This window comes from Copidosoma floridanum, unplaced genomic scaffold (assembly GCF_036245765.1).
Source record: "Copidosoma floridanum isolate Cflo_tuat_1 unplaced genomic scaffold, Cflo_Japanese_pri ptg000009l, whole genome shotgun sequence".
Lineage (NCBI taxonomy): Eukaryota > Metazoa > Arthropoda > Insecta > Hymenoptera > Encyrtidae > Copidosoma > Copidosoma floridanum.
The window spans coordinates 7,312,859-7,325,235 of NW_028321886.1; the positions used below are offsets into that span (position 1 = coordinate 7,312,859).

Here is a 12,377-nt window from a genome sequence, read left to right on the forward strand (position 1 = left end):
AATCAAAACAACTTCTGCTTCTAACCCCCCCCCTTCTCTATTTATTTATGTACGCGCACGCATGAGTAAAAATAAATTTATTCGTGTGTGCTCGTGTACACACGCTAAACGTGCAAGTGAAATACCCTCCGAGAGGGAGAAAGAGCGGCTATGTAGGTACCCACACGCGGGCGCGCGAGTATCAAGGGAAAGTGAGAGAAAGCCCGATAATGAAGGTATCAATAATTCATTGCTTCCGCTCCTGCCTCCGGCTATACCTACTTACATGTATGCGCGTATGCGTGTGTGTGTGTGTACTTATCCACGGCTGGAGTGTATACCACCGCCGTTGCGGCCGCACCGCCACCACAACCGCCGCGCCCAAAGACCAGCGGAGCATCAGTAGCCGGTGCATGAGAAAGCTCTTCTTAATAATCGGAACCCGGAACGCTCTTTATACCCATTACACCTACCTATTACGCTCTGTACGGCGCACGAGTATCATTGCGTGGATAAATATGGGTGATGTATATTTTATTCGAGTAACGATAGTACATGTATGTATATTTTTATACCCATTAAAGATCATTTGGATTATTATGGGCTGTTTGGGTTGCTAATCATTTTTCGCTCGAAAGCAGATTTTTCCGTTGACGCACGGATAAGTAGATACGTGAAGCTGTTTGCCTTTGAGAATCGCTGGGCTTTGTGGATTCTTATATATATATATCCGGGGATGGCAAGTTATCGATTTCTTTTTTAATCGATGCTAAAAAAAAAAAAAAAAAAAAAAAGTGGTTGAGATGAACTGTGCTTCACGATGATGAAAAGGTGTTTACTTTACACGAAAGTATATTTAACCATCCTAGTTGGCTAATTGAACGTTATTACCTATTTTTAAGAGGCTTTTTACATTTGAGCTTATCATGATAATAATATATTGTTACAAGTAGACCATTGGAACGATCATTTGTGCTCACTCGAGCAGTTTCATATGGCTGGGTGAATCTTTTTTGCCATTTAAACACACGAGTGGTGGCCAAATATCGTGTTTCTACTTCGTTGAGCGGGTAAAATAAGGGCAAACGTAGTATTTTGATATCGCGGGGCACCGAAAATTCATACCTGGATTGCCATCCGTGTAAAACAGATATTATACCACGGAAATTGAAGTAGAAAGAAAAACCATTGGAAAACAAAATTGGATTTTTTTCTTTTTTCGTCCATCATTTGTTGTTAATTTACTTTTATGGTACCTTTCAAAATAACGAAGCGAATAACTTTATTGGAAAATTTAATTAAAAGCTTCAAATAACGTATAGACGAAAGCCCATTGTACTTATTATTTTGATGTCCCGGGGGGCAGGAGGAAATAAAGCAACAACCGACACAATGGCAAATATTTTCTTTCCAACGATGAGCCGTACTTTTTTTGATAAAACATCCATTAATGTATTTTTCTACGTGAAAGGAAAAAGCGAGAAAAATGTTTTTTATAAGCTACTTAATATTTCAATGTGAAGTGCAGCGTTTTGCTGTCATCAAAGAGTCAAAGGCTCGAATACATAAACCATATTCAAAGCATCAAAATCAAAATAAATTGTAACCACTCGCGCAAGTCGGTCGAGATATGCTGTCCATTTTATGACTTACTATTTTAAAGAAAACTTTCAGAATACGTACATAGCGAGACAAAAAAAAAAAAAGCATAGGTACGAGAATATTTGCAGTGAGCCCCCCAACACACGGCTATAAATAAACATGTACATCTCCCCGATACTCTTCCTCCCTTGTTCCGAACCGCTGTGGAATATAACAGACACACACACACACAAACACGTATATAGGGACTCAGCTGGCGAAAACTATGTATGTGTATACGGACGTTTCTTCTTCTTCTCGCGAAAGCCTCATCCTGCGCCATAGTGCTGCCGCTGCCTCACCCCGTGCCGCCACTCGATGAATATTCACAGCGATTTTGCGGCCAAAAGTTTCGCTCTCCGTCTCTGTGCTGCCGCAAGCTCGCTCTCTCATTTTAATTAGGGCAAAAAGTCGAATGAGGAATGGAAAGAGAAGAAAATCCGAGCGGAGCCGAGCTTTGCTCACAGGGGAGAAGCTGAATCGCGGAGACGATAAATTTCCACTGTACATGCACGTGTTACCTATACGTGTACGCGTATATACACGAGTGATGGAGTATACATATATGCCAGTTCGGCCGTGATAGCGCACGTGTATAAGCTCTCTGTTTCCTCTTCATCCCTTATCTTTGAGCTTTTCCCTTTCTTAATGCTCCGTTTCCTCTTCCTCTAATTGTTGTCTGGTCTATATTGTACGCTGCAAAGCGTATACGTGTGTTCAAGTATATCTACTCTTCGTGTTCATATGGCTGTGGTATATGGTCATGTTTTTAGGTACGGCCAATGTATGGAAGTGCCTCGTATTCATTGTCAAAGATAAAAGTGCAACCACTTGTTAATCATTTCTTTTTTAAGTGAAACGAATTTTGTACAAACCCGAGTAGAAGAGTAATCCTAGGTGGTCATAGCGTATGAGCGTACATTATCGAGTTTGTCGACTTTGTTTAGAAGAAAACATTTTTTTTTTCATTTTTGTTCAGAGAATATATTGTGTATTTGGTTTCCGTCCCAAAGTAAAATTTTGTCAGAATATTTACTGTAGTACTCTTAGGAAAAAATAAAGAAAGTTTTTTCACAATAACCAAGACAAAGTCGAGGATTACAATAAAATACAAGTTTTTGTATATTATACGTACATTGTACTTTGGTACGAAGATGCTCCGTAATGCAAAACAGATAAGTAAACACGAAAGAGATAAAATAAAATTCTACAACAAACTGTTAAGTACAGAAGTTGTGGAGTTCATTAAAATATAACTTTTTTGTTTGGTAAGGTGTTCTCTCAAGTCCCGTCTTAACACTCTAAACGGTGGAAAATCATTCCAAAAAGGCCATTAATTCGTTTCATAGCATCTAACTTTTTTGTACACTTACTGACTTATATTTTTTTTGTACTAACCGTTTTTGTCCATTTTGTCGTCCCAACAGTTTAAAGAAAAATTTTTTTTTTTATGGTTCTCAATATTCGAAAAATCGCGGAACTTATCGTAAATTGTCTTAAAATAAAATCCAGTAATTCAAATTACACTGTTTTTTTCTGGAAATCCATAGAATTGGTCATGTCATACGTGCAAGACGTGGTGTGTTTTTTGCATACATTTATCTCCGCTTGTTCCAGTTGAGAGATTATTTCACGAAAGCTTATTTAAGATCTGATGGCAGCATCGCCCAGATTTACATGTTCTATGCTAGAGTGCACTGTAAATTATGGCGTGATGAAGTAAAACATTCAATTAAAGTTTGTGAAATAAAATTTCAATTAAAATTGACTCGAGAAGCTTCCAAAATGCAAAATATTTGCACGACAGAATTTTTAACGTCCCGTTAATAGGTGACCATTATAATAATTGTACTGATGGCGGCAGGGGCTGGTTGAACAATCGATGATTAATCGATTTGGTTGTAGTTCTGTGGATTCACAATGAAAGCTCTCGCAGTTGCTTATTCATGTACTTGGTCGTATGATTAATTAATCGATGTATGCACAAATAGCACCAGTTTGGAAAATCACGTGCCATCACGGTGGGGGGGGGGGTATGCGCCAGATTCGTCGATCACTCGTACACACGTATATGTATAACAGAACAAAAGGAGTCTGGGATAAATCAATGAGATGGCTCTCGTACACCCATACGTAATAAGCTGTTGCGATACGAGCGAAATGCGGGGGAGGGAAAAGCTTGCAGTTCACTCGAACGGGAAAAAACAGGGTAGACGAGAGAAATGTTTGTCGGTGCAACGAGAGAGATTTCGCTGTGATTCGTTGGCATGCAGATACTGCATGCATATACATCCCATACATGGAGGCTCGGTGAGGGGGGGGGGGCAGATCTGTGTTTTCGTCTTCCCTCTCTTTCTGTCTCTTCCCAGCTTGAGAATTCCTCATTTTCCACGTAGACCTCGCTTACCGTATATTTGTTTGGCGGTTTGGCTACGCAAGTTGGCCCACTGGCTCTGAATAATGCATGAGAGGCTTTTTTTTTGCTTTCCCTTTTTTTTTTTCCACCCCAACCTCCTCTCTTTTCTACTCGGTAAGCATGCGGTAGTCGTTCGATTCAACTCGCGACCCCTTTTTCGAAAATTGTTTTCGCTGCTGTTGTTGCTGCCGTTACTGTTATTCATACCAGACACGACAGGAGGACTTCTTATGAGATTTTTACAAACTTCGCGAGGACTTTTCGTGATTGTTTTATTTAAATCTTTTTTTTTCTCTCTCTCTCTTTCGAGATGATGTTTTGTACCTTGCGATTGTGAGACGTCAAAACGTTTATTCGTGGAGTCTTTTAAAAAATATTACAATCATTCAATTTATTATGAAATTCCGTAAGTCCTCACATCATACGTATGAATTCAGGATATAGTATATTTATATAAATAGGTATTGGCCATTGGTCAAGTTAACACTTTTTTCTTAGAGCATACTCGAATGCATATGCATACTATTGTTTTTACTTTTTTACAACAATTTTATGTATCTTATGAAAATAATAATGAATCTATTTTTAAGAATACCATTGCTATTGTTTTATTTGTATAGTATACTATGGTCAAATAAATAAATAAATATTTTTTTTACTCTATTGATTTTTTTGGCTAAAAGCAAATAAAAAAACAGAATAAAAAATTGTAACCCGAGGTGCTATGTGTCGAACTGGTTTGATTCTCTTTGCTACATTGGTGGTATTTTCGAAATTTTTATGCAATTTTCTGTAAAATATAATAATAAAGAGAAGTTGAGGACTGAAAAAAATTAATTCAGCGTAAAAACTACTTTGTTACAAGGAGAAATACTTTGAGAATGAAAAGAAAAATATAAGGTTTCTCCTTCGCAATTAGCACATAAAAGTGACAAATCAAGAAACAAGAAATATTTTGTGACTTTTGATTAATTAACAGTTTGAATATTGGAGTGGGCAAACAGTAGTGGGTAACAATGTACAGTAGTAAACCACTCGGCTTTTGCTTGCTCAGCAAATTTGCCAGCGGCAGCTTGACGCAATTTGATAATTAAGTCAATAGATGAAACAAAATTGAAAGTAGGAAAATAAATAGGAACTGGGACCAAAGCACGAGTGGATGATTATTATTTTATTATCATTAAATACTATGAAAAAAAAAACAGTGTTGTTATATTTGACTAAAATATCGCTATTTTTTTGTTTGACGTTGCAGAGACTACAATGGCCGAGCAGTGGCGCACATCAGGAGATCTGCCAATTGAAAGGCGGTAACAACGACACGTGTCAAAATTACGTCCGTGTGTTCGGCAGACTCGGGCCCGACAAGTTCATGACCTGCGGAACCAACGCCAACAAGCCGTGGTGCAAACACTTTCGCATACAGGTAATCACTCACTTTCACGTTTACAAAAGAGCGTATTATTAATCACACGATTTCCAACTTTGCCACTTGTGGCAGTTTCAAACGTATACCCCCCCTCTCTCTCTCGGTGCTACGTGCCACAGAGCCATTTCCTTAAACCTACACGTATAGCTATAGAAATCGATACTTATGGAAATTAGCTTATTGTAGACTTTTTATTAAAAGAAAAAAAAAACAACTATTTTTGCAAAATAACAAACGATATCAATCATAATTTACGAGTAGATTTTTTAATCGAGTTCTTTTATTGGTTTTGCCAAAAATATCCGCATTTTATGATAGTTACATTGAAAGCATTCACATATTTGGAATCAAAAATAGGTCATTTGAAGGAAAAAAAAAAAAAAAAAAAAAAAAAAAATCGAACAACGACGGAAAGATAAAAGCAGAGTACTTTCTAAAATTACTCGTTTTTTCAGTGACACATTTTTAAAACTCCCCAGCGAATAACTTGAAACGCTACTTTGATAATTTCCTACTTATGATTGAACCTCGCAACTATAATACAATGTATGCCCTGGATCGCAACGTATTTTGGAACACCAGCACATGAACGTGCAATTCGCGTATTAATACCGTGTCTACTCGAGGGATACAAACACAACGTGACCCTCACGTTGTACGCACATCCGGCAAGTAGAAAAGCCGTGTGGAAAACCCATAAGTACAACGTGTAGCGTGTAAGGAGTAATTTTTACAAGGGGAAGAAGAAAAAAAGGTTGCATAGTTGCGTCGCACGGCGTGCGTGCGCTTTATTTATTATTATTATTTTTTCTTTTTTTTGCAAAATTACGTATCGGCCGAGCATGCGAGATTTCCAAGCAGGTGCGCCCACGATTATCGCGAATCACATCAGCGCTGCCGTAACCATATACGTATACGTATGCATGTATGTACGTGCCCTCGTATGCTATTTTATGCTGCAGCATGTGTACACACACTCACCACCGGCAGCCAGGCTCGGGAGGTCCGCGAGACAGGTAGAGCCTGAAAGTCCGAGAGGCACGCAATTCGAGTCCCTGCGCGGCTAATCGATCAAGGCGAGATCCTCGGCGTATTTAACATGTATAACGGCGAGGTGGTGGGTGTCGAGGATATATATATATATATAAGAGCTGCAAGGAACACGAGGGGGATGATAGTCCGGCCTCAATTTGAATAAATTTACGCGATTCGCTATCGCAGTCTCGGGCCCGAATTAATCGGAATTAATTATCCACAGCATATAGCTGCTCGGCACCTACACCCTATGGTCGCTTCATTTCCGGAAACGACCACCCCTTTACCCTCCCCCTCCCCTCCCTGTACTCTGCTCTTTCCCCCGTTATTTATTTCCACCCCTTGTATATATACTCCCTCGCAGCACACGGTGTTTTTGCCCCGCAGTGCATCGTTTTAGCGCAAGCTCAACTACTTATCTCCCTCTCCAAAGTAAGTGTACTTGCCTTACACGCGGTATATATAGCTTGTGTTAAGTATAGCTGCAATCAGTTTTTCCTTTTAACGGTGCATATATTATATATTTGTGTATCCGATTTCGCGATAGTGATTTTCTTAAAACCTTACAGGTACTGTAATTTTTCGTCTCGAAGGGTGGATGGGACCTTTTTTTTTTTTTTTTTCAACCAGTGCAGAAAAGGGGACTCAAGGGAAGGAGCTTTGTGACAATTGTAAATATTATATTGTCGAGTGATCGGTGCCACATATATGTATATAATATGAGGATCGAAAAGTACGTGCACCCGGGCGTAAATCTTGCATGTACATGATTGAAACAGGTGCACCGACATGTAAGAAGCTTGGAGGAAAAAAAAAAAGGTACAGGAAAGACTGAATAACGAGAAAGGAAGAGAGAACCAACTGCGAGGGGTTTGCGCTCACCGCAACAAGTCGGAGGGAGACTAATGGCACATGGGCGTGCCGCTTTGCCTGAACGCTCCGATTTTCCGATCTGTATACAGTGTAAAGGCGTGGAGCTTTCGCGCGCGCGTCAAAGATAAAACGTGAAAAAAAAAGAAAAATCCGACGAATAGAAATAGATACATGCATTGGTGTGCATATACCAAAAGCGTGTATGCGAGTGATGCGTCAAATTCGCACGCAAGTGGTATGAATATGTGCATCTGCGCTGTCCCTCGTGCCTTTTACCATTATACGCCCGTGTACATGTATGCATGGGTAACGTATGGTACATAATCCCACTCGTCGTCGTGTGGCTCTTTGCAGAAACGCATTGCACGTAGAAATAGAGAGAGAGAGAGAGAGAGAGAAGTGCAGCACACACACAACGGTTTAATATATGGTAGCACGAGATAAATCACGCGTCGCGCTTCCGGAAGGCATCAGCTATATACACGCCACGCATCGTTGTTGCCGCGCTCTTCAGTGCCATTATTCTCTTTTTCCGCTTCGCGCCATCATCCTGTCTCTTTCCCTGCGTATACCCGTATCCATATATATATGACTGATTCCGCCGTAACTGACTCAGACGATGTCTCAGGCTCATACGCGCGTAATGCAGTTTTATGTATTAATGTAAAGGTGATAATTTACGTAAAAAGTAGTGTTCTTTCTGCTCCTTTAATAAAAAACAACATTCAAAGTCGTTTTGGTGGTCAAATTTACGAAAAAAGGGTCAAAATGTCCCTTCCGTCCACTGGCACTTTTCAGTTTTTTCACCTTTCGACTCTCTGTGGGCGAACATGAAGCTCGTATATCCCAAATGCGGAGGCACGTCCAAAACTTTAGGGTATTATTTACCTATCGCCACCTGTATCTAAACCAAATTCGATCATAAACAGTCCGAGAGGTCTTAATACATTTTGGCACTAAAATATCGTCGAAAGTAGTGCATCGCACTGTAGGCCTTGACAACCAGCCTCAGTGTATTGATGGCGCCACGCAACGGTGGATATTTAAACTATACTATATAGGTAAGCAATCGACTGCGCCGTTATCAGTCTGTATTTAAAACTCTGGTGCCACCAAGCGCTCAAACTTTGGAACTGCGCGAGGATAAAAGTCTCGGACCTTTTCCATCCGCACTGGCACGTGACTTGTGGATCATAAAAAGGTACGTAGTGCAGATTGTTTTATAAAACACAATGGGCTCAAATGTTTTATGCGCGGAAAAAGCTTAATATTACACCTGCGAGCTGTGAGAATACTTGAAAGTCGAAATGTCCGTTCCGTCCATGTCTCTTCCGTCCACCCTAATACAAAAATAATGAATACTATACTTTGAACGGTATTTTTACTCAGGTAAACTTTTAAAATGGCTCCAGTCACGCGTGGAAATTTAACGACATCAAGACAACATAAAGTTGAACAGGCTACCATGTCTCGATTGAAATCACAAAGGGCACACAAGAAGAAAGGTTCGCTGCTTCGAACATCAAAAGAGGTAATGTAAATAAGATGATTTCAAGTTCTGAGTTAGATTGTATTTCTATCCTCTCTTCTCTGATTATGTACATATAACATGTACCGTCATTATGCCGGTCATACTTTTCGCATTGCTAGTCCTACCTCTACCCTGTATGTATACATTTCAGATCAAAACAAAAAAAAAGAGGTTAGAGTGGGACAGAGAGAGAAAGAAACGGCAACGATTGAAACTGAAAGAAGATCCCGAAGCATACAATGAGTATTGTGAAAAAGAAAGAAGAAGAAAGCAGGCGGCCAAAGAGCGATCAAATGTAAAATCAGTCAATGATTTATCCAGCAGAGCACAAAGAGCAATTCGAAAAAAGTGGCGTCTGGCGAGAAGAGTGACACGAGCAAAAAAGAAGGCACAAATCGCAGAAATTTTGTTGACATTTTCTCAGTTGTCTGTCCAGGAAGATGAAACACCTACAGTTACAGGTATACCAAGTAGTGGCGGTGCTTGTAGTAAACAAAAAGTCTCTGGTGAAAATCGAGCAAAAACGATGAAAAAGTTATGCTATAAAAATAATAGTATATTAAAAAGGAAAATCATCACTTTGTCTGCCAAGTACAAAAATCTTAGAAAAAAAGTTAAAAGAATGAATAAAAGGCTTGTTCTACCCCAAAGTAATTCACCTTTATCCCGTGTGCAAAGTTTCTTACATGATAAAACTACTACATATAAGGATATCCAAGAAAAATTAGTTAGTAGATACATAATTATTTTGTTTTACCAACTTTATACTAAGCATAAACTATTTCAGGTCTTAGCTGAAAGTCTACGATTGCAGTTCAGAGAGTCATACATTTCACAAAGGGATCAGAAAGCCAAGCTGTTTCTTCGTACAGTGATTATGGGAAAAATAATGAAAAAGTATAAACTTTTGAATCGTGCAAGAAACATTGTACCCCAGTTTAGAAATATTAAGTCTATTAGTGAGCCGTTGAACACTCGAAGAAAACTGAAAAGCTACAGTAAAATTGTGCAGAAAGAAGTGCAAGATTTTTTTGTAAATAACAGTGCTACTGACCCGAGTAAAAGTAAATTTGTCCTGATTAATGGAGAAAAAGTTTCTAAACAATATTTGAATTTTAGTCTTAGTGATCTGTACTCGAAATACTGCACAGAAAAGTCTACTGCTATTAGTTTTTCTACTTTTTGTAAATATCGTCCAAAGTTTTGTTTTATGCCTACATTAGACGCTCGAGAGACATGTGCTTGTATAATTCATTTAAATTTTGCTTTATTAGTCCAAGCACTACATACTCACAATGTGATACAATACAATTCGACGTACAAAATTATACAAGCACTAGTTTGTTCGAATAAAAATGATGATTGTTTATCTAGAATATGCAAAGATTGTTGCGATAAAAAAATTGATTTTCATCTTTCTGCAGCGAAAATAAGCAATAAGGTGACTTATTTTAAGTGGGTCAGTGTAAAAGAAACAAGGAAAAGTGCTAAATCGAATAAGAATATAGTTGTAACTATCGCTCGGAAGATTTCAATTGAGATTAATTTAAGAGAACTCATCACATTATTTGAAGATGAACTAAGTAGTATATTTATTCATGAGTTGAGAGTATTACATCAAGGAAGGTCATGGAAAACATTGATTGACTCATTGTCTGAAGACGAGTGTGGTCTCCTGATTGATTTCAGTGAAAATTACTCATGCAAATATCATACAGAGGTCCAATCTGTTCACTTTGGTGCAAGTCGACAACAAATAGCATTACATACAGGAGTATTTTATCGCAAAAACACAACTCAAAGTTTTGTCACTATATCTGATTGCCTTCGCCACGACGCTCCTGCGGCTTTTGCACATTTAAAAAATGTTTTATCTACGTTTTTAAGAGAATATCCAAATATCCATACACTTCATTTTAAAAGTGATGGAGCAATTAATCAATACAAAAATAAGACTATGTTTTTCATTATTACTCAATTGCTTCCTCAACTATTTCCTCAAGTTGAGAACATCACTTACAATTTTAGCGAAACTGGTCATGGAAAAGGACCTGCCGATGGAATCGGGGGTACAGTGAAAAGAATAGCAGATGATAAAATTAGGTACGGTGTTGACGTTGCTAATTTCGAAAGCTTTTTTAAAATAATTAATGAAAACGTAAAAAAAATTCATGTATCTAAAATAACGTTAGAGGAAGTAAATGCTTGTGAAGCTCTACTACCAGGTAATATGAAACCTTTTACAGGCACACGGAAGATTTTCCAGTATACCTGGAATAGAAATTTTTCTAACTGTATTCGATTCAATAGTTTAAGTTGTTTTGACTGTGATCTTAGCGAAAATTGTAAGCATTATCATAAAGGACTATTATGTTATGATGACATAGCTCAAGCCTCACATGAAGAGGTAAATAATAACCACCGAAAATCAGAACAATTAATAAAAAAAGCAACAGTGAGGAGAAGTGGACGAGCTCCTGTAGCGAAAAATTTGTACAAAGATTTTCAATGGTATTAAAATGACCAGTTTTACTGTTTTAGATTAATTACTAACTAGTCATTTCTTTGTAAATAATTCATTCATTTATCAATACTGAATTAATTAGAATATCTCATAAGATATTTGATGGTACTCTACAGTGATAATATGTACCAAATAATTATTAAATACATTTATTTTCTTTTTAAACAGTCATTATTATTTTTGTGAGAGTGATCCATAAAATTGTCCTTTCCGTCCACCTCAAAAATCATAAAATGTTGAATAATTATTGATAGGAGTAACTTGTAGTTGAATCGTTCCAACAAGTTTTTTGAAACATGAACACGAGCCGTAATACGTAGAAAAAAAAATTTTTCATGCAACTATTACTTGGGTCCATATATGAAGTTATTTTGAGTCAGTTACGGCGGAATCAGTCATATATATGTACCTATACAATCGTATACAATACATACGTATGATGTCGTGGGTATTATATCGCGGGGTGTACGCGTGTAACCGGCTATAGTTGCAGCAGTTCCTGGTGGCCCAACACCTACACGCTGCCCGATCGCGTCGCATATGGCACACGCTCCGGCTATACCTTACCTATATATAAAAAATTACCACTAGCCCCATACTTAGTCGTATATCACACCGCTCTATATACTTTGGTTTTTCTCTTTTCCCGTAGGTAAGTATACATAGGTAATATAATTTACCTTCCGGTCCTTCCATACAGCGTCCTTCATCCATGGGTATACCCATATATATATACACTTTCCCTTCGATCCCTTACATAAGTATATTTATGTACACACCTACAAGCAACTTGTAAGCTGCATTAAATTTAAGTACCTTGTATGGATTGGTATCGGTAAAGAGACAGCTGGTCGACACGTGACGATTGGGGAAGAAGAAGAAGAAGAAGAAGAGGATGAAGTTATATATGGCTTTGGAGTGGCGTTTGTCAGGCTGGAAAAGTTTATCG

General features: G+C 38.2%; 1 protein-coding gene across 1 annotated transcript in view; it reads left to right on the top strand.

The window, feature by feature from the left end:
* Positions 1 to 12,377, top strand: part of LOC106635915 (semaphorin-1A) — a 123,489-nt gene that overhangs the window by 58,294 nt on the left and 52,818 nt on the right. The window contains exon 5 of the mRNA XM_089589427.1: positions 5,292 to 5,462. Coding sequence (XP_089445553.1) covers positions 5,292 to 5,462 — 171 coding nt within the window. The remainder of the gene's footprint in view (positions 1 to 5,291; positions 5,463 to 12,377) is intronic.